General features: G+C 54.2%; 8 protein-coding genes across 8 annotated transcripts; 3 read left to right on the top strand and 5 right to left on the bottom strand.

The window, feature by feature from the left end:
* Positions 1-400: 400 nt before the first annotated feature.
* Positions 401-2,287, top strand: PG997_009200 (uncharacterized protein; the record flags this gene model as incomplete). The annotated part of the gene is made up of 3 exons (XM_066813515.1): positions 401-602; positions 666-835; positions 899-2,287. The coding sequence occupies 3 exons, from the start codon at positions 401-403 to the stop codon at positions 2,285-2,287; spliced, it is 1,761 nt and encodes a 586-aa protein (XP_066665477.1).
* Positions 2,288-3,514: 1,227 nt separating this feature from the next.
* On the bottom strand, positions 3,515-5,899 carry PG997_009201 (uncharacterized protein; the record flags this gene model as incomplete). The annotated part of the gene is made up of 2 exons (XM_066813516.1): positions 3,515-5,544; positions 5,629-5,899. The coding sequence occupies 2 exons, from the start codon at positions 5,897-5,899 to the stop codon at positions 3,515-3,517; spliced, it is 2,301 nt and encodes a 766-aa protein (XP_066665478.1).
* A 1,470-nt stretch (positions 5,900-7,369) lies between these two features.
* On the top strand, positions 7,370-8,621 carry PG997_009202 (uncharacterized protein; the record flags this gene model as incomplete). Its single annotated transcript, XM_066813517.1, has 6 exons — positions 7,370-7,381; positions 7,444-7,618; positions 7,675-7,769; positions 8,055-8,151; positions 8,228-8,456; positions 8,519-8,621. 6 exons carry the CDS (start codon positions 7,370-7,372, stop codon positions 8,619-8,621), a joined length of 711 nt encoding a protein of 236 aa, XP_066665479.1.
* Positions 8,622-13,160: 4,539 nt separating this feature from the next.
* On the bottom strand, positions 13,161-13,391 carry PG997_009203 (uncharacterized protein; the record flags this gene model as incomplete). Its single annotated transcript, XM_066813518.1, has 1 exon — positions 13,161-13,391. One exon carries the CDS (start codon positions 13,389-13,391, stop codon positions 13,161-13,163), a length of 231 nt encoding a protein of 76 aa, XP_066665480.1.
* Positions 13,392-14,029: 638 nt separating this feature from the next.
* Positions 14,030-14,753, bottom strand: PG997_009204 (uncharacterized protein; the record flags this gene model as incomplete). The annotated part of the gene is made up of 2 exons (XM_066813519.1): positions 14,030-14,526; positions 14,573-14,753. 2 exons carry the CDS (start codon positions 14,751-14,753, stop codon positions 14,030-14,032), a joined length of 678 nt encoding a protein of 225 aa, XP_066665481.1.
* A 106-nt stretch (positions 14,754-14,859) lies between these two features.
* On the bottom strand, positions 14,860-15,657 carry PG997_009205 (uncharacterized protein; the record flags this gene model as incomplete). Its single annotated transcript, XM_066813520.1, has 1 exon — positions 14,860-15,657. The coding sequence occupies one exon, from the start codon at positions 15,655-15,657 to the stop codon at positions 14,860-14,862; it is 798 nt and encodes a 265-aa protein (XP_066665482.1).
* A 2,002-nt stretch (positions 15,658-17,659) lies between these two features.
* On the top strand, positions 17,660-19,476 carry PG997_009206 (uroporphyrin-III; the record flags this gene model as incomplete). Its single annotated transcript, XM_066813521.1, has 2 exons — positions 17,660-17,963; positions 18,026-19,476. 2 exons carry the CDS (start codon positions 17,660-17,662, stop codon positions 19,474-19,476), a joined length of 1,755 nt encoding a protein of 584 aa, XP_066665483.1.
* A 322-nt stretch (positions 19,477-19,798) lies between these two features.
* Positions 19,799-21,842, bottom strand: PG997_009207 (uncharacterized protein; the record flags this gene model as incomplete). Its single annotated transcript, XM_066813522.1, has 3 exons — positions 19,799-20,608; positions 20,688-21,319; positions 21,359-21,842. The coding sequence occupies 3 exons, from the start codon at positions 21,840-21,842 to the stop codon at positions 19,799-19,801; spliced, it is 1,926 nt and encodes a 641-aa protein (XP_066665484.1).
* Positions 21,843-22,019: the final 177 nt, after the last annotated feature.

Raw genomic sequence — 22,019 nt, forward strand, 5'->3', positions numbered from 1 at the left:
TACATGAGAAACATTTGTTGCCTGATGAGGAAGGAGCAAGGCCTTCCAGCGGCCAGACGCTGCAGTAGCGACGGGCGTTCTGCATAAGCACTTGCCATGGTCGACGTCACGCCGCGACTTCCGGCTTGTCTCAAAGCTTCCCCCAGTTGGACGATCACCTTAACCTAGGTACTACCTACCTTAAGAAATGTGGAGGGGCTGGTGATGATGCTGCACGAACAAGACCACCAGGACCTATAACAAGCCCATTTCCTTGTAGGCATGATCCGAGGACGACCGATTTCTTCTTTCCTTTAGCGGTCTTCTTTTACTAGAACATTGCCTATTTCGAAAACCGTTCGCAGATCAAAACCAGGACAGCCTTTCTTCATCAGCTTGATATTGCCCCCTGTCGCATGCGATGAAGTTGTCCCTGCTTACATGCGTCCTGCCGTTGGCAGCGGCGGTTGGCGCAAGCCACCACCAGCCCATGCATTTGACACGCCAGGCAGAGTGGAAGAAGCGAATGAACGCCCACATGCAAGCCATGCATACGGAGACAACTCCCTATGACGTTGCCAAGAGACAGCTGAGCTCCCAATTCCTCAACGACAACTCGACAAGTGAGTACGATCGGCTCGCATGGCTTTGGCGGTATCTTAGACGGCTGACATGAAACACCTCAGAATTCGCCGTGGACGGCAGCAAGCTGCCCAACATTACATTTGACATAGGCGAGTCCTACGCTGGTAGCCTTCCCATCGGTTCATCCAACTCATCAGAGTTGTTCTTCTGGTTCTTCCCATCGGCCGATGCAGCCGTCAAGAAGGAGATCGTCATTTGGTTCACTGGCGGCGTAAGTATCATAACCTAATCAGTGCACTCCACGCGTCATATTGACTAAACTTTCATCTTACAGCCTGGCTGCTCTTCCATGAATGGCTTATTTGCGGAAAATGGCCCCGTCACCTGGATGCCCGGCACATTCGCACCAACGCTGAACCCCTGGAGCTGGCACCGTCTGAGCAACGTCGTCTGGATCGACCAACCCGTGGGAACTGGATTCAGCACCGGCACGCCTACCGCCAACAACGAAAATGATGTCGCCGACCAGTTCCGAGGCTTCTGGAAGAACTTCGTTGACGTCTTCAAGATGCAAGGCTACGCCGTGTACATCACGGGCGAGAGCTATGCCGGCGCATATTGTCCTTACATCGCCAGCGGCATGTTGGACCAGAACGACAAGGAGTACTTCAACGTCAGCGGCATGTTGATCTACGACGGCGTCTATACGGACGACTCCGTGTCAGAGAGAGTACCGGCCGTGCCCTTCATCGACTCGCTCCCCGGCATGTTCCCCCTCAACGAGACCTTCAACAAGGAGATCCACGATCGCCACAAGAGCTGCGGCTACGCTGATTACCTGGAGAAGTATCTCGTCTACCCTGCGTCCGGCCCTCAGCCCGCACCGGACGCCGAGAATGGCAACGTGACTGCGGAAACGAAAGCGTGCGCCTCTATCCTCTTCGACATCGACGACGCCATCACGGCGCTCAACCCTTGCTTCAACATCTACCGCGTCACGGACGGATGTCCCTTCCCCTACGACCCCACAGGCGGCGTGGACAACTACGTCCCCCAAGGCGCGCCCGCCGTCTACTTCAACCAGACCGAAGTCAAGAAGGCGCTGCACGCGCCCCTGGACAAGACCTGGCAGCTCTGCTCGTCGGCCTCAGTGTTCCCGCACGGCGACGACTCGCTCCCCTCGAACCAGCACGCGATCCCCAACGTCATCGAGCACACGCAGAACGTGATGCTGGTGCACGGCGCGCTCGACATGGTCCTGCTGGCCAACGGCACCATGCTGGCGGTCCAGAACATGACGTGGGGCGGCAAGCGCGGCTTCGACAGCCGGCCCGAGCTGCCGCTCTACGTGCCGTACCACTCGCCCGGCGATAGGGACACGACGGCGGGCGCGGGCGTATACGGCACGGCGCACACGGAGCGCGGGCTCACGGTCGCGCTTGTCGCGTTCAGTGGGCACATGGTGCCCGCGCACCAGCCCAGCGTCGCGTTCCGGCAGGTCGAGGTGCTCCTGGGCCGCGTGCCGAATCTGCAGTCGCTCAACCCCTTCACCACGGACGCCAATGCCACGCAGCAGCCGTCGGCGAATAGTCTGGGGTCCGGCGTGGGACCGCAGGTTTGGCTTGGTGGGAACAGCAACTCGTCGACATGCAATGGAGCTTCAGGGGTTACTGGGAAGGGGGTCTACGAGCGCGGCGGAGGGAGGTTCGGCCGGCTGGAATAGGGCCACTTTGGTGGTAACGCTCGTCTTTCTTTGGTGGTGCGTATTCCTAGTCTAGTGTATGGTCCCGCTTGAGCGCTTTGTGTCAGCCCGGCCAGCTACGAAGGCGGCGACGTCCGAGAATGTCTGAGATGGAAAAGTTCCTAGATCAAAGAACAACAGGCATTAATAATGACTAGAACAATACATTCTAATTACAACTTATACTGGAGCAATGGGGATCTTGTGATTAGGAGGCTGAGATTTCGTGGCGAATGACAAATGCCAGGGATCGACGGTATGAGGCGAGGTAGATACCTAATCCCGTCGATAGCTATCCAGGGATTTATTCCAGAGCTGACTGGCCATGGTATCTCCCGATTGCCAAGTATGGCCAGGTATGACGAGGCAGCAGCATATAGTGGAAACCATGTACATCGTGACTCAGGTAAGCCATTCATACATTCCACCAGGCGTTGGCCACCATTATCCGGATATCTGACTAACCATCGACTGTTGCTATATAGCCGGTCAGCATTTGCTCAATCAACGGAGAAACCTGAAGTTATAGCATGAGATAACATGATCGCCGAGTAACCAACGCTGACATCACCATCACGGAAGGACTCATTTGGCTTAACGGCAAAGCACGCGGACTCGACTCTAAGCATTCACTTAGAATGCGCAACAGCAAATCGGGATACTGGTTCGAATCCGGTAATGAGCTCTGTTCTCTTTTTTTGCTGCAGCTTCTTTTTGGGATGCTGGTGACACGGCGTAAGTTGCGCACATGCGTATGGCTCATCTTAATATGCCAGGATCAATGAGCATGCACATAGTTGTTCAACCTGCCGCCCTGCTATTAAGTGCCCTGCAACTTGGATGACATAGAATGCGTACCCGAAGTCCCTTCCTCTTATGAGCTACACGCACGCACACCCACAAGCACAAGCACAGCTGGTGTTGTTGGTATAAACTTGTTTGTTCACGGATTTGTATATGCTATGAGTACCCCAATGGACCAGAAAACTCCTCTACTAATAAGGAAAACCGGTAAGGATGATAAAAAAAAGGTATCTAATCCTGATGTCGATCGATGCCCTCCCCTTTCGCCATTCGTGAAAAAACACTTTCATTCGTCTATGCTCCATGTGAGAGAGTAATGCAAATCCCGCAAAAAGGAAAAGAAGAAAAGAGTAAACTAAACGGACTTTGCTTTCCCAATACCCCCCAAAGCTAGTCTCCAACTAACTACTCGTGCTTTGATGTTCCAAGCCTCAAGTGGATAACCAAGGACAGCAGTCCCGGGAAAAGGTAAGGGTACTGCAGCATCTCCGGCTCGAACGCGTTGATCGTCTCCTTGGCCATCGTTAGGGACAAGCGCGCCTGCCCCGACTCACCCGGGAGCGACGACAGCCGGATGAGGTTGGACGTTGAGACGGCGTTGGTGGACGGCTGGGTGGTATCCATAGCATCCTTGACCCGCAGCAGTATGTGCTCCGCATCCTCTGCCGTCGAGTAAAAGCCGCCGCAGCCGGCCCGGCGCTCACTGCTCCCCTGCAATGGGTAGTCGTAGAAGAGCTTGAGTTGCGCCTTCTGCAGCTGCCGGGCCCATTCGAGCCACGAATCGTCCGAAGTGGCCTGGGACAGCTCCAAGATGCCCTGGATCAAGAAGGCATAGTCTTCGGCGAAAGCCTTAGTCTCAGCCCGGGCGCCTGCGTGGTACATGCGATACAGGGTCTTCGTGTTGTTGTCCCAAAGCTCTTTATGGATAAACGTAGCTGCGTCCTTGGCGGCCTTCAAATATATAGCACCCTTCTCAGGGCTGCCAAGACCGAGAGTCTGACAAGCCTTACCTGCGCGAGACAGGGAGGCAATGGCCATACCGTTATAGGCAGTCACCACCTTCGCATCCAGGGAAGGTCTGATGCGCTCTCTTTCACGGTGCACCTTCAGCTTCGACCGAGCGGAAGCAATGAGGCTAGCGGCTTGCTCTTGGCTGATGCTGAACTGAGCAGACAGGTCGGCCATGCTCTTCACCACGCGCAGGACGTTCTGGTTGAGATATTCGTCGTGAGGATCATCGCTGCTGTCGACATTTCCGTGTTCCTTGACGTTCCAGTGTGCTGCGGCCACCGCAGCTTGCCGCTCGTCCCCTAAGACTGCGTCGAACTCCTTCCTCGTCCACAGATAGTAGGCACCGTTGCGCATAGCCTGATCGCCTCTCTTATTGCGCGAATCGGCCGCCTCGCTGGTCGCCAAGCCTCCGTTCTCCAGCAGGATGGGGGCCGTGGTTAGGTAATCTGCCAGCTCCAATGCCATATCACCAAATTCGTCCATCACCGGCTTTTCTGGCATGACAGAACCAGGTCCCGTCTTGAAGCCTTTCCATGCATCAAGAAATACTCCCAGCAAGAGCGCATTGTCGGAAAGGATCTTCTCGAATGAAGGTAGTGACCAATCCCGAGTTTTGGAGTAGTGGTGGATTCCTCCTCCCACATGGTCACGAATACCGCCCGAAATAATGGACAAGAGAGTCTGGATACCGAAGTCGGTGGCTTTGTGGCAAAGATCGCTCCCCACCACATCCTTAACCGCCTGGGGAAAGAGGTTGGCCTTGAGCAGGAAGGAAAGCTTGGAGGGTGTCGTGAATCTGGGCGTCTTCTTAATGTACTCAAACGTCTCCTCCAGTTGGGCCACATCGACTCTTCCAGTTAAAAATGAAGAAGCCGTGTTGGGCATGTGGAGGAAGCCGCCGTAGGTGTAATCAAACGTCTTGGACATGTGCTCGTAGGCTTCCTCGACATGGTCCAGGTCCAGCTCTCCCAGCTCGACGTCTCCCGATTCGGCAGGACCCCGAGGATCATTAGGGCCCAGGGTCCCTTCACTCATGAACTTGCGGAGCACTTCAAGGCTGGATCTTCCATCCGAGTAGAGGCGTGTCCTTTCATTGTTGTCATCCCACGCAGAGCGCATGCGGAGGAGGACGGTGAGGAAATCAGGAGCGTCTGGGGTGTCGTCGGCCGCATCAGTGACGGCATCGGCGGATTGCGCACCTGGTGCGGGGAAGTATGTGCCGCCAAAGACGGGCTGGAGGTCTGGCGTGAGGAAGACGTTGAGAGGGTATCCCGCAGCGCTATTGAGAGAGTGGATGTAGCTCATGTAGATGGTGTCGAGGTCCGGGCGCTCTTCTCTATCGACGATGATGGGCACAAAGTGGTTGTTCAGGGTCTGGATGACGGCGCGGTTCGTAAAGGATTCCTGGATGGTCAAGGAGCAAACTGCGGGTTGTGGAAGTTTGTCATTAGCTAGGTTCCGACAGACAGGTTATGGACACGAGCCGACGGTGGTCAACCGCTACTTACAATGCGAGGCACTGTAGCCGACATGCAAGAAGATCAGCTTGTTCTCGTCCTTGGCGCGCTGGACAGCGTCGTTATCGAACAGCTGCCAGAGGATGCTGCTGTCCTTCTGCGACAGAATGTGGGGGCTCTTGCTGGCGCCGGCGAGGTTCTGGGCTGGCGAAGTAGCTGCGGTTGTCGAGGAGGACTGCTGCTGCTGCTGCTGCTGGGAAGGCGAGGAGGCAGAGCCGGCCCCCGCGGGGGAGGCCGACGCTTGGAGCTGTGCAGACATCATGATGCCGCTTGGTGGTTTGATGGTATTGAGGGTTTCATTCAGTTGGAAGTCGGGAAACAAAAAGCTTCCCGCTTCTTTCTGCACGCACTGGAGACCGGAGACTGGAGACTGGCTGGAGGCACCACCAGCAGCTCCTTCTGGCACACGAATTGCCTGACGAAATGAAGTCCTGCCCCGCCGATTAGCTCCGGCCCTTTCAAATTCGTGCTGTCGTCTGACGCGGGGTCCTGGTTCCACTAACTTTAAAAGTCGTTACCAAACAGTAATTCGCAATTATGGGTCGTGGGTGCTTCAAGATAACAGATTGGACTGCGAATGAATATGTCCCTATGACGGCCACGTGCTCATTACATGTAGGTCAGGGCAAGGTCGATTGATGTCGTGCTATGTGTATCTGTTGGTACAATTTATGTCTATATAAAAGACCATTTACAGCCTCTAAAGGGATCACTGGTGTTGGACTGCTGGCTCTATTGTTAGCATCGGGAGGATGTACATAGCACGGTCAGTGGGGACCCTTGGCACTGCTTGCAGGCGATCCTCGGCATTTGCGCTGATCCATCATGTCGATTCTATTGATGTGAGAATATGTAGCTAATACAAAGCACCTGTCTTCTTGATTGTTCAGTAGCAGCCCTTTCCTTGTCTACTAGCCTCTGGACCGGAACTGGGGGTTTTCCATCCTCGTGAAGGGCGTCGATGATAGAGTCGTTGCTTGATTGTAGCTCTCCCGCTGCCGGCTGTCCCACCCTGACTATCAATCCCACTTCCAACCCGATACCATAATAAGGTTGCGTAAAACGCACACCACTTGATGCTTGGCCTTGCTGGCTGCGAGTGTTAGATGGATCTCTGCATGTATCGACTCCTCGTCCCGCCCCTTGATGTTGTGCTGGCTATGGTACTGTAGCATCTACCTAGTTTGCTAGAAAGTATGAATCACGGTTGGGCCTTACGTAGGCAGGTAGTTGTTGCCGGTCTACAACCTACGTGAGAAGCAGAAAAATGAAGGCAAGTGTGAACGCGCCAACTCATGTAGGTATTAATTGAACACCACCACGAAAGATTTTGAGGAAGGAACAACATATGAAGAGCTTCACGGCAACCTTGAGTGGGCCAACGGAGTTTGATTGATTGGTGCTTGAATTGGGTACATCACGTGTGAGGGGCTTCCAGAGAGCACTGAGGCCTGAGGTCGCCATCGACAGCTGCGAATGGAGCATTTGTCGAAGACAATCGATACATCCTCGAAGTGCACGCATACCCGCACCACACCAAAGTGACGTCAGTCTCAACTCCCGAAGATGTAACAGCACGTGCGAAGAGACAGACATCTTCAACTACATCTCTTCTTCGGGCACCAATTGATACTCATCTCTCATACTGGAAGATTAAGTTTCCTGCGTTTTATCGATTGCGATCGTGTCTGTCCAGTACCCAAAGGATCTCTCCACATCACACCAGATCATCATGGCTATCAAGGTATATTGTTCACAGTCGCACCTCATTCTGTGAACGGCGCATTGACCAATGAACTTCCATAGACTCTTTCCGCCAAAGCGGCAGCAGCCCTGGACAAGGAACTCATGAGCACCGGAGCTTTTTCCATTGACCAGCTCATGGAATTGGCCGGGCTTTCCGTATCCCAGGTTGTCTATCGTGTACATCCCCTGAACAAGGGCAATCGAGTCCTCGTGGCCTGCGGTCCAGGAAACAATGGTAAGCCGCCGAGGAGAGCAAACCAACAAGTGCAGGGAGCTCATAGGCACATCTAGGCGGCGACGGTCTCGTGGCTGCTCGTCACCTGCGACACTATGGCTACCAGCCAACCATCTACTACCCCAAGCGCAGCAAAAGTGATCTGTACCAGGTACGTCGCACAGTTTCAGCCACCTTGAATTTGAAAAAAAAAGTTTCTCGATTGCTTGTCTAAACAACACGCTCGAATCACCTATCTCTCGAGTCTATGTATACATGTCCTCGTGTATCATGCAATCATGTGCTTTATCCACTCATGTACTTATCAACCCGTGGCCGCAAGCGAACCTGGGAAACATTCCCAGGTCACTGTTCGTGTGCCTTGCCCTCTCTGTCGCTAGAACGCCACCCCGACATTCTCACCCAATATGACCTTGGCTGACCAGCTCAATGCCAGCGACTGGCTAAGCAACTCGAGGACCTCGATGTCCCATTTGTCGAAGACTTTCCTTCGGCCCTGAAATCCACTGACCATATCGTCGACGCCATTTTCGGTATGTGTTGTCGTGTCTTGTTTGTTATGCTTCGAAGGAGATTCCCAAAACACTGACTGTTCTTCTCCATCCCAAGGCTTCAGTTTCTCTGGCGAAGTTCGTGAACCTTTCCCAGCCGTGATCAAGGCCCTGGAGGAGACCAAGTTGCCTGTGACCTCTGTCGATGCGCCTTCGTCCTGGAATATCGAGGAAGGTCCACCCAAGTCAGGCGTGGGCAGTTCCTTCCATCCGGAGTTCCTCATCAGCCTGACGGCCCCCAAGCCGTTGGTGAAGCATTTCCAGGGTCGTCATTTTGTCGGTGGACGGTAAGTGTGCTCGTGGCCAGGTCAACTATCCCGCCGGCATCTTCGTCTCTAACATGCCGCAGGTTCGTTTCCCCATCCATCGCCAAAAAGTACGAGTTCGAAGTCCCCGAGTACCAAGGACTGGATCAGATTGTCGAGACCAGTCCCACCGACCAGAAGCTCTAGAAGTTGCGAATGCTCTTGGTGTGTCGCTGTTGGACTTTTGATAGATAGGGACGAGCTTTTGGGTGTCATATCACCTGGCAGCCTCCGGTCCGACTGAAGGGGCACACAGGACTCGGACACTGGCCTTGGTGCATGTCAACGGTGACTATGGTGATGCCCTTGGGGCAAATGAGTAGCGGCGGTCGGAAGGCATCGCAAAAAGCGGACGTAGACCAGATACCTCTTCCCGCAGACAGGGCATTCGGCGGTATGCTCCGCGCACATGAATAGCTGTCAAGCCAGCGCCGACGACGACAGCTGTAAGGGTTGGCGATAGGAAGAGAAGATCGTCTCCGGGAAGGGAGGATGCCGACATGAAATGTTGAAGGGGCATAACAGCAAAGAGATGTTGAGATGTGGCTGATGTGGTATGGCTAAACGTGGCTTTAACTTATATGACTGTCCGGTCCTGTCCTGTCCAGTCCTTGTCAGACTTGACGTGAGAATGGGGCGGTACGGAAACGGTATGGATGTCTTGAGTGGGTGTGAGTGCTGTTGTGTGGTGTATTGTATGGCTGATGTAGGTAAGTGGTATGCAGTCCGTCAAATTTCGCCACCCGCCGCAGCAGCGACCCGACCGCTACAGGGCTTCTTGCAACTTCCAACCACTACCAATGATCAACCCAGAGGCGACAGAAGGAGCAGGCATTCGGGGTTATTGTTGCGTACGTAAACCCCTTGGTGACGATCGTGTTGTTCCCTGCGGCAGAGTGAGGAGCGACATGGCAGACGCGTGAGGCGAAAGAGGAAGAGGCATTCTGCTTCAAACGACACGGAGGATTTACTGACTGACTGACTGTGCTTTCCCTGACGGTCAGATAAGTCCTGGCTGCTACTGCTGTACCTCTGTCCTGCTGCCTTTTCCGCTGCAGTCTCCAGCCCTCCCCAAATTGCACGGCGAAGAGAAGGGTCGGAGAAAATGCTCCTTGCCGACGCTGATTGGCGGGGAGCTGGCTTTAGCTCGCCTGGCTGCGCTTCAGTGATAGCGGGTCCCGTTACAGTGGGCTCTCGTCCTCTCTTTTCTCAGGGCACCCTGAAATCATTCCTTTTTCCCCTTTGCTTCTGGCTAGGTAGTTGAAACCAAACAACAACGGGTCTTCTTCCTTACGTATTCTCTGGGGCACGCAAGCGCTGGTGGTTTCCGACTTACAGTACATAGATAGCTCTCTCGACCTGTTTCCCGCACTTTTGTCGGCATTTGCTAAGTTAGGTAGGTGCTACGTTCTGCTACGTAGGCTAGGAGCTGCTGGTGATATGTCAATACGGACAAGTAAGTATGTAGGCTATCATATCATGTTTGGCACTGATCGATCTGTCTGCTCCGTTTGTTTAGTGCGGGTATTTTCGGGGTTCTCAACCCGTAAGCCCATGTCCCTCTCTTTATGGGTATGGGGATGGGTTGGTGCTGCGATTTGCTTCAAACAAGCGGGTGTCGCAATCGCGCGTATACTGCCCCAGAATGCTACATGCTCATGCCCATGCTCATGCTCATTTATCCCTCGTGGGCGGGTAGGCATCGAGTGTTCTGGTAGGGGGCAGGTCTGTTCGCGATGGCTCCCGAAACTTCGAGACTTTTCGGTGGGCATCTAGTCCTATCTATCTCACGCCCACGACAGCTTCGTCTAGTCAGGTCCGTCAACCAACGGCCCCCAACGAGCCGGGTACTGGGGTTGACACTTTGCGCCATTGCCAATTGACTCGGTACCTACATGCTCTAGGTTACCCTGTCTTGAGTCTTTGACCCCTCTGAGTTACCTACTGCAACTTTACGTAGGTACTCTGCCACCCAGGCAGGTAGGAGCTGATATCCCATTCATATTGGAGAGGCCGTTCGTTGCCTATGATATACCGGTAGCCTCATCCAACCTCTTTTAGGGGTCGGGCCAGCCATTTGCTAGTCTCAACCTGCCAGACCTCTTTTCGCGGACATCCTTCCGGATACTTGCTCCACGTCGTGAGCTAGTAACGAGGCTGTTAGATAATAGGTACGTCGTAGTGTGCAAAGTCGCCGGAAGAAGTTTGGAATTGCCAAATCCAATCCACAGGCCGCGGACCTTTTCGTCCTCGAGGCGCCAGATGGATTTGATCTCTACGGAGGTTCAGTTGCATCCTTGACTTGCCCAGCTTATATACTTACCTACATAGGTAATCAGATCATCAACCAACTAAACACCAAGCCCTGCGCGCGCACGCACGCGCGTGGTGCGTGATGAGATTCCCGCAACAGCCAGAGCCCACTTTGAGATGATCAGACCCTTGACCCCTAGATTTTTTCCGGGGCCATGTTACCCCTCCGCCCTCGTTTCCAGGCAAATATACACCGACTTGCGGTGTTACACATGATGACAACATCGCTCTCTCGTTTCGCTCTTCGGTTTCCGCTGCAGGCGGTAACAGGCCCTGATCACGATGACTGCCTGCTTTTACGGAACGGGAACTGCTTGCAGGATGAGAAATAGTGTATTGCGAACCTCCATCATCTCTCCCTCTCTATTCCTCTCTATCCCTCTCAGACTGCTACAACCCGTTTCAATATGCGCCCCACCGACGCATCCTGCACCGAGTCAATAGAGTAGCAACCACTGCATGACTTATATGCAGTCGGTTTTCTGACAGCTTGCATGCATCCGACGGCATATACCAGAAAAGACCCGCGGGGTGGAGGGAGATGATATGTACATCGCTGCGTTCGGTGCTTTTTTCTTCTTTTTCTGCACGTTGGCTCCAAACCCCGCGATCTCTCCAGGCGTTGGCAGATGCCGCCATCGTGGCATTTCTAGTGGTTGCCCGTCGCGACGTTGCCAGCTGTCCTGTCTTACGCGAGCTGGTTGCTGCTGTTCATATCAATGTATCAAAACCTATTGCTAGCCAGGTAGGTATCTTGACCGACACACGGGTCTAACATAGTATGTACGTCGTATGTCCATAGTAGGGTAGGTACACTGTTACTTCCACATGCTAACCCAACAAACCTTTTCGGCACCATACCATGTGTAGATCAGTCCGAAACCGAGGTCGCCTTTTCCCATTCAGTATTCCCAGAAGCGAAATGAACGAAGGAAAAAAAAAAAAAAAGCTCCCGCGCTCCGCCGCTTCCGCCACGCCGTTTGACCCGTGCCGAATGAACGGGTGGGTGCAGGTAGTGGCTTGAGGCTAGGCTAGCTCTTGTGAAAGCTAGGCATGGGTCGTCCGGGGCGGAAACCGTCCGGACGAACAGATGGTTGGGCGAGTGATGAGTGAACTCGCTGAGATGCGTTGTCCTATTCCAGAGCCGTTTTTACTGGGGGCATTGGAACAGTATTCGGAGGGCCGCCGACGACGAATGGGCTTCAACGTCGCCCGAGGTTGGTCTTTACTCCCCGCCCGCCGCCCCTGGCCCAAGCAAGCATGAACTCGCCCCCTCCCAACCGACTACCACATCCATCCATATATCCCCGCGGTCCTGCCCGCGGCTGCGGCTGACCATTCGCATGCAGCAGCAGCAGCAAATGCATAAGTCCGCAGATCCGTCGGATCAATCACGAGGCAGCGTTTGCCGATTACACCCTGCTGGCCAAGCGGTCGAACTGGCGAAACACACGCCGTTCCGTTGTTCTGGGACGCCCCAGATTGGGCCAGGGTCGGGAAAAGGCAAATTTTGGCCCATAGCCGACAAAATGATACCGTGCTACCGTAGTCCACCTCGTCACATAACACGAGGCTACATATGCCATGCTTCAAAGGAAGGCTCGCGATGTAACCGAAGACGGTCAACACCTAACCTAGCGGCTGGCGGGAAGGACGTTCAATTCGTTTGCCACCTTCACGTGCTGACGATTCTACTTTTTGCCGGCCGGCGCGGGGGATACAGTATGTAGATTTCCAAGCCACCAAAAGTTCTAGAACTCTCCATGCCGCTTCGCTCCCCCGTAACACCAGGACCAACCACGCGACACAGGCCGCCCTGACGATCTTGACTCGCTTCGGGATATTGGATGATGTGACTCTACTCCTGACGCGGCGTCTCAGTGTCTCACATCCCCGCCGCGCCAGTATGTAACTGCCAGGGTGCTGCCCGTGCGTACATAAGCTTGTCGTCGTCGTCGTCGCCCGCCACGGGGGAGTTGTCGCCACAGTGGCTGTGAGTCTGTGCCTCCGTACCAGTAAACTGACGCAAGTCTGGACTCTTCTCGTTTCGTTTTGGCTTTTTAGCTCCCGTCCCGCGCTTCAGCCTTCAGGGCTCTCCCGCTCTGTTTCTCCGAGTAGGACCCCGAGCAAGCGCATGCTTGTTTCTCTAGTACCTAGTGGCGAGCTGTGGATTGCTACATGCCTGACGTCGCACCCTCGTCCCTGCTTTTTCTCCCGAGAGAGAGAGACTCTTTCCGTTGAGCCACATAATGACATGGAAGCTACTTGGAGGGGTAATTGGAGGTATGAATCATTCTTCTTCGTCCGCGTCAACCATTCCTTCTTCTTTGTGCCAAGGTCATGCCATTGTAATTGGATTTTTGCCCATCGTCATCAAATAGAGTCGCAGCGCTCGGCCGACTCCGTCTTGGCGGTATGGTCGGGCGGCAACGACAGCAGCCGCCATCCTTGCCCGATCCGAGGCTGCTGACTCGCACCCTTTTCCTCCGCCAGTCCCGACGCGTTGGTCTCTTCATCGGGCACGTTGTCGTCCGTCTTCTGGCATGCCCACTCATGGAGACCCAACGCAGATGGATAGCCTCGGTATCGATTTTGTCTCTCCATGACTGCACTGTAACCCAGCAGCAGCAAGCAGCTCCCATAGGATCACAGTCAGATTCACCAACCCCTTGCACCTTGCCACGTCCCACGACCGCCTTACTACAAGAGCCACCTCTTAGTCCACGGCCTTCCCCTTTATGATATCGAATGAACTGGAATGAACGAGGGCGTCGTCATGAACCATCACTCCATTGGCATTGTCGTGTCTAGCTCACCGCACGGCGTAATCCGTGAGTAAGTACGGTGGCTAACTACTTCCCATCACTAACATAGAATAACGCCTTGGTGGCAACAACGCTGCCGTCACCAGATTATTCTGTATTGAACAGAATAATGATAACTCAATCCCATCGGAATACTGCTTCTGGGTGTTTATTCCGCTGGAACACTGGTGTAACTGGATGGACTAGCTTCTTGATCATTCACGGGACGACAGGGGCTTCTTGCGTAATCATACGGCTGTTCATTCCAGACATCTATGGCCACATTATCCCTAGCTATTACAGTGAGATCAGCAAACCGTTAACTGACGAGCTCCATACTATCCCCCCTAATATCAACGACATAATCCATGGAGCAAACTGGACCAATAGAATAATCTCGGTACGTCTCCGAACCCTTCCACTAGACGCCATTGGTTATTACTTTCGTCCCCACGAAGGGGGAGGTGCGGCCCAGTCGCTGTTCTTGCCCTTCTTTGTTGGCTTGACCGGCATAACCGCTGGACCTTTGCTGTTGTTGACGCCACTGGCAAGCGCTGCGCTGTAGCTTAGGACCGGTCTGGTGGTGGAGGCAGCGGCAGTTGAAGACGTTCCGGGCAGGGGTGGTTTGTCGTCAGCGGTGGGAGGACTGATTGGTACCTGTACGGTGTCCGCCTCCGGCTGTGGTCGTTTTGCCGGCCCCATGGCGTACGAACGGCCAATGGTTACTGCGCCTGGGCTCTTGTTCTTGCCAATGGATGCCTCTTGCTTCTTCTGCTTTGGTTCCGGCTGCGGCTTCGGGGGCGTCTTCTCCGCAGGCGGCTTGGATGGTGTGGCTTCATGCGGCTTCAGCGTGCTCAGGGGGTGGCACAGGATGCTTCTTGGGTCCCAAGAGGGACGCCCAAGATCGCACCACAGGTCTCTCGGGTTGAGCACCGCTCGGCGTTGATGGTCCTGCTATTGCTTGGAGCGAGGGGAACTCACTCGGTTCAGTAAGGGGCAGTCTGTGGACCGACGGGGTCTTTGTCTCGGTCGACGGAGCGGTTGTGGTTGTGTTTGTGTCTGACGACAAGGCAGGCGATGTCGGGGTCACATCGTGCGAAGTAGCAGCTGCAGAGCCTTCGCCTCGTTGATCCTTGGGAGTCTCTTTAACTGGTGATCCCATTGGTGAAGCTTCTTTCCCCTTCTTGTTTGCTGGAGTGATAGGGGCATGACAACCGATATCTGAAAGCGAGGACGGCGGCTGGACAACAACCTCTTTGCCCCTGCCCTTATCTTGTGTTATTAATCCGGCCCAGCTGCTTGGGGTGCCGGGTCTCTTCTGAGGGTAAAGGGGGCAGGGAAGGATCGAGCGTGGATACCTTGGGCGATGCGACTGTTGGCGACTGGCCACCACCTGGCGTCGATGCTGCTTTGACCGGGTCTGCGTAGGTCAACTCGACGGCATCACTCTCTTCCTCTTCTTCCATGGTTCCCGATCTTTCTGCCTCCGCTGGCATCGAACTTGATCTCTTGGTAATGACGGCTGCAGCCACCTGCGAACTTGAGCGAGACCCGTACTCGGAGCGATCGACGAGGTCTGGTCGCTGTATTCCTCTTCCTCTTCCGGGAACAGACGGATGTGATGTCCGGTAGTTCACGAGCGCCGCGTCCACACGCTGAGTTTGATCTACAAACTCGTATTGTGCTTCAGGGTCATCGTATTGTGCTTCCGGGTCGCTTTCCACCTCTAATATGGTGGTGATTGGTTCAAAGAATGCTCCTCGGTACAAGGGCTGCTGATTTGTGCCAGCATCTGTAGCGGTACCTGCCGGGACGAAGCGCGCACAAGGACGTTGGCCAACAATCATGCCGTTGTCATCATAGATGTCGACGTACTGGAAACCAGCGCTCTCTATCTGGGCATGGTCCGGGGCCAGGAAGCATTGCTCTGGCTCGGCAATGACGAACTTGAACTGGGTACCTAGGGGGCAGGCCCGAAAGGGTGGGTGAAAGTGCGGGCAGTACAGGGTGTGGCCAGGGTAGCCAAGATGGCAGTACCGGCACATGTAGTAGTGAATTATACACATCTTGCAGATTGGGGGAGGGCGATGATTGTTTGGATAACCTGGGGATACCTTTTGCTGTCGGAAACCAATAGCCCTGGAGGAAATCCGACCTAATGTCAAACGCTGGTCGAAAGTCGATCGGAATTGAAGACTATTTGTCAAAATTAGTTTTTTCTTTTCCCTCCCAATGCTGCTTGAGGGCAAGCAGCATGTTTGCTCGTGTGTTGAGAGAAACCTTACCTCTTCGATGACCTTGTCGGGCCAGGATGTCGCAATTCAGTCAACTGCAACTCAATTTCTGATGAAGAGGGACGACAATGAACTGAGGTAGGTAGTTCCTGAAGGGTCTATCGGCTTCTTGTGCAGGAATTGATTGGGATAATGACCATGCAGCACGCAGGCCGATGCAACAATGTGTCAAAGTCCTTTGATCAAGTGCAAGAGGAGGATTGTGTTGGTGATTACGACTGACGATATCAGACTAGGATGGGTACCTGATGGGCAGGTACGGCCCAGCTTTGGGAAAGATGATAGTTGAGGGCACTGGACGAGTGCTGAGGAAGGAAAAACAGGTCATGCCTCTACAATCACACGGATGGGGACCCAACTACGATGGCAACCATTGGTAACTCGTCGAACGCGTTTGTCTTTCTACCTCCTGCCAATTTTCCAGTTATTTTGGCTCTTCGTAGGGAAAGAGCAACATGGGGCCCAGCATCACCGATAAAATTAATGCCAACCTGGGGTGCCAGTAAGGTCACAACCCCCTTTCCCGGGCAGATACACGGTTTGGTGAATGCATGGTGGACAAGCTCTCAACCTCAGCATCAGCCCCAGGCAGTTGCACAGATACTGACTTCAGAGGAAGGAAGATAAAGTGCCTTTCAGAGTCCATTGGTGATTTTCGGCAATGTTCTTCCATGTTCCGGGCCAGTGGTGTGGTTGGCAACTGCAACTGCGAATGACTTCAGGTGTAAGCTACCACATTTGCCCATCAGCCTAACACACATCCGATTGTCGCCCATAACTCAATGATATCAACTGAGCCACAATGACGACCGAGGAACGGCATACTGATACTAATAGGTATACTAGGTAGGTATCTAGAATCGGCATCAAGTGTAAAGTGCTACCACATATACCTTTTGCTTGTCAGACTTTCACAAATCAGCCGTCGGCCACCAGACAAGACAATGACTGACCGACGAAAGGCATGATGCTGTTGACACCTTATAGCCACGTTCATGACCTCCATGCCTCTATCTACACTTACCTAGCCATATTGAATGCTTGTCGTCTGGTGGTTCCAAGACGCTATCCCAGATCCAGATCTCCGTTGGTACTTCCGCGGGCAGCCGGGCTTACTTGATCCTTGCGGTTATTGGTGCGATAACGGGATTCGAGGCCCTGCTTATCGCCTGGGAGCTAGTGGCTAGCAGAGCCAGAGCCGCCTGTGCTCCCTGTCCTTCTGGGCCTGTGAGCCCGTTAATAAGCCTTCCCTCAGTGGCGCACTGGCGCAATAGTTACTACCCCGCGGAAGACTCACCCCACCATGTGCTGAGAAAAGCGCTATTTGGCCATGGGATTGGTCATCAGAATCCCCCATCTCGTCCCCCTCGGGCTTTGGGTTCCAGCTACTACGGTAATCTGCAATTGCGCCATCGCAACATTTTCTACGTGGGGCAAAACTCCCTCCCCTCTAGTCACCAGAGTCCGTTGTCGACTCGTGCGATTCCGGAGATGTCTAATAAGTCGAAACTGGCAGACTTCCCCGGGGCTATTAGGCCGTTGTCAAGTGTCCATACTTGAGTCAAGGTGATCCCAGAGTATCTACTCTTCTCCTTCCTTCTCTATCTTTTTGTCGCATTGTTGTTGTCGCCTGGATCTGCACATTGTAACCTGCGACACTGTCTGCCCGCCTCTCTGGAACTCTTGAAACATCCCAGTCGTTCTAGAAGTCACACGCTTGTCTTTGGTTGACAAGTAGGTGCGTAGTAGGAGGAGACATACAGCAAAGCTGATGATGGCGAGCCATATATCCATGCTCACGACGACGGATGCGCGGTCGCACGTCCATCTGATCGTGGGCTCGAACCCCCTTGCCGCATCCCGTTGCGCCCAGTCTTTCAACGTTGGCGCATGCCCACTTCTGGTTGCGCCGGCCGCGGCAGAGTTGCATTATGCACTGCAGAAAAGAGTTGATGCCGGAGAAGTGAAGTGGGTGAAGAAGTCTTTCGAAGAGAACGATGCATTAACCTTGGGGCGCGAGGAACTGGGAGGTATTGTTGATGCCGTCTTTGTCACGTCAGGACCCCGCGATCCGCAGAGTAAGACATACAGTGAACCACTTACCCCTTCTGCCGACTAATACTGACATGACATGCTCTAGGTGCACAGATATCGAGCTTCTGCAAGCGAAACCGCATTCCCGTCAACGTCGTCGACGCGACCCAGCTGTCTTCCTTCAGCCTCCTTTCCACCCATACCGACGGCCCCTTACAGATCGGCGTTACAACCAACGGTCGCGGCTGCAAACTGGCTTCGAGAATACGTCGCGAGATCGCTGCTTCTTTGCCTCAAGATTTAGGAGCGGCATGTTCACGATTGGGTGATGCTCGAAGGCGCATACAGGAAGAAGATCACCTTTTACACTCCGCATTGGCGGACGGCGGAGACCTAGACGATTCCCTCGACCAGACTGCTACCTTCAACAAGTTGGTGAGAGAGGCGGATCTCGACGCGGCAAAGAACAGGAGAATGCGGTGGCTCAGTCAGATTTGTGAATACTGGCCACTCAAGCGTCTTGCGGCAGTTAGCGACGAAGATGTGGCCGGCATTCTGAAGTCCTACGAGGGAGTCAATGCGCCCGAGTCCATCGGTCGTCCTACAGCCAAGTCAGATCCCTCAGCCAGGGGTCGCGTCATTCTTGCTGGCTCCGGCCCAGGGCACCCAGATCTACTGACACAGGCCACGCACAAAGCTATTCAAACCGCCGATCTCATCCTCGCCGACAAGCTGGTACCTGCCGGCGTTCTCGATTTAATACCGCGTCGCACACCGGTGCACATCGCCCGCAAGTTCCCCGGCAACGCCGACGCCGCGCAAGAAGAGCTTCAGGAAATGGCCATCGCAGGAGTGCGTGAAGGAAAGGCCGTCCTCCGCCTCAAGCAGGGCGACCCTTACATCTATGGTCGTGGCGGCGAGGAGGTCGCCTACTTCCGGCGCCACGGGCTGGGCGACCGAGTCACAGTTCTACCAGGCATCACGAGTGCTTTGTCGGCGCCTCTTTTCTCTGGCATTCCGGCGACGCAGCGAGATGTTTCGGATCAGGTGCTCATCTGCACAGGCACTGGCAAGAAGGGCAAGCCGCCGAACCCGCCCGAGTACGTCGCTACAAGGACTGTTGTTTTCCTCATGGCGCTGCACAGGATTGCTGCCTTGGTCGGGGAACTTACCGAGCACACTGATGCGGAGAAGGGCATTGTGAAGGAAGTGGCATCAGGCGAAGAGAAACCCGAGAGCTCAGAGACACAAGAACCATCTACTACTACGAACACACCTCCCAAGCGAACACTATGGCCGCGGAACACGCCTTGCGCCGTCATCGAGCGCGCCAGCTGCCCCGACCAGAGAGTCATCCGCACCACCCTGGACCGCGTCGTCGAAGCCATCGAACAAGAAGGCAGCCGCCCTCCGGGACTCCTGGTCGTGGGCGGCGCCTGCGAGGCCCTGTACAAGAGCGAGAAGGGCCGGAGTTGGGTCGTCGAAGACGGATTCGCGGGGCTGGAGATAGGAGACCAGCTGGACTTGGCGGGAAGCCTTGGACCTATTTCCGCATAACGAAAGGGCTTGTTTATGGAGCTTGGGTCGTATATACCATCTCATATGAGGGGGCATTCTATGGTTGATTTACTACATGGAACCGGCGAAATGGAGTTTGGGTAGATCACGGCTTGGTTGGCTGGCCAGGGTTAAGGAGCATAGGGCAAGGTGTTGGGCATACCACGGTGTTTCAGAAGAGCAACAATTCTCCGAGCCTCGACAATGATATCAAGACACATACATCCCAAGGACATTCGGCTGCGATGGATTTATATATACATTGACGGCAATCAGATTCGCCTCCTGCGTTCGAACATTGCACAATCAGGCATCATTGCCTTCAGGCATTCTGCAACTCGTCTAGCTCACGATTCGAGCGTTCCGCATCCGCCTTGAGCTCCAGTCCTTTGCCAGTGTCTTCGAAATTCAAGACCATCCCCTTGGCCTCTTCACGCGCACGGCCTTGCAGCGCTGCCGCCCTTAACTGCTCTCGCGTGCTGGCATCTAAATAGTGCGCCAGCGTTGCAAGCATATCGGTTTTCCAAGGCGGCAGCTGTAGACGTCGCGTCTCCCACATGGACAGGAACACAAAGCCGCAGCCCATGAACACTACGAGCACCGGCAAGGTCACAAAGGGCCAGCGTACGCGGATGTGGAGCACCCACTCTTGCTGGTCACCCTCGGTTGTCAGGTTGGAGTTGTCCCGGATCCAAATCGACATGGCCCTGGCTGCGCCGGCGAACGTCTCGGAGAGGTTCGCGCTGTCGTACAGGGTTTTGGAGACGATTGAGTCGGAGACCGATTCGCCGTAGACTAGAGGCTCGCGCAAGAAGTCCTGGAGAAATGACAGTGTGCTTCCTATTGTACTTTGGGTGATATTGAAGAGCAGTGTGACGTTTTCTGGCAGTTTGTATCTATCTGCCTCCGCCCTGGGAATCTGCAGTTGGAGGTCACTTAACCGGTAAGCTGCGTGGCCATTATCAAGAGAGTGGTTTGTGTAATCCTCATAGGCGTTCCAATTGTCTCGAATAGGCTCTTGGGGTGAATATGAATTTACCACTCTGTCCGACCAGGACGCGACAATGTCTTCTTTGAGCTGACCATCGCTGACTTCAGACTTGTAGGCGTTGGTGCAAAAGTAGAGCGCACACTCCGTGGCCGTGACCTCGGTCTCGTTCCAGGCTCTCGAGCGGTTCGCGTAAGCAGGCTCCTGCTCGGATAAGCCCGACCGCCATGATCATTGTGTTGAGTTTGCCAAAGGTCAGGGTGTTGCCTTGGTTGTTGAGGAGTTTCGCAGACATGTAGGCATTTGAAATCGGTTCGTCAGACACAATATCACGCCGCGCAACCATGTCTACATAGGTCACTGTGGCTGGATTGGCGAGTTCTACATACGGTAGGGCCTTGGTGATGAAATGGCCTTCCAAGTGCGTTGCATTGACGTGAATTGTACCCAAGTCTTTACCATCTTGCTCCTTCACCTGAACTTGGTCAGATACGTCGTTACAGGAACTGCAGACAGACAAGGATGTGAAGATAGGCCAGGTGCAATTGCCAGTACTGCAAGTAAACGACACCGCGTCCCGAGGGTCGTTCGCGTAAAACCCACGATACACGGCAGATGCCAATCCGGCACTTGCCTCTGATCGAAACTGGCCTTTGATATAAAGGAATGACTGATTTTGGAATGTGAAGGATGCCGCTTCTTGTTCTCTAACCAATTTGTACGATCCTATGTCTAAACGATTGCTGACTCCGATCGAAGGGGCAGTTCGCGGTTGGGTCGTTACCAGTCGGCCTTGGTAGTATATGAGTGCCTGCATGAACGGCTCGAAGCCTAGCATGAGCAGTGTCACGAATGCTCCGATTGCGGCCCAGTGACGAGAGAATAGTTAGGAACCACGGCCGGCCTCTGACAAAGGTACGACAAGCATCAAGAGGGGGGTAAGGGATTTTGGTTTTCGTTCATCCACGTACCGAGCTCGTAAGCGGCAGAGAAGCCAGAAGCTCCCCAATGGTCCTCTGCTCGCGTCTTCGAAGCTTCCAAACACGATCAGGGTGTCCGATCGCTTGCTGAACCAGTTCCACTTCCACTGACCGAGGCAAGAACCGACAGCGAAGGCGAGCGTGGCGCGAGCGACGGCCGCGAGGATGGAGATGAGGGTGTTGAAGGAAATGAAGAAGTTGTAATCGGTCAAAGGACGGCCGTCGGCGTGAATCAGCAGAACCGTAGACGTTACCACGGCCGAAAGGCAGAGAACCATTGTGGAGACTTCCATTCTCCAGGAGTGCTTGTCCGTCGGCTTTGGGGCACTTTTTGGATTTGCTGGAATCATCATGGACCGGGGCATATCCAGTACTGCCGCCGAAACCCGTATCGTCATCTTGAAGGGAGTCTACTTCCCACTCCGATGGGGATCGAGGTCGAATAGTTTGGCCCTGATGGTATGAACCCTCTTGGTTATTATGTGAGTAGGCATGGCTGACGTGACTCTCATCCTGCTCAAATACCGGCTGACGATGCATTTTGCGGGCTTCGAAGTTCCCGTTGACTCTGGATA

This window comes from Apiospora hydei, assembly GCF_038363865.1.
Source record: "Apiospora hydei strain CBS 114990 chromosome Unknown utg000007l_segment0_segment0, whole genome shotgun sequence".
NCBI lineage: Eukaryota > Fungi > Ascomycota > Sordariomycetes > Amphisphaeriales > Apiosporaceae > Apiospora > Apiospora hydei.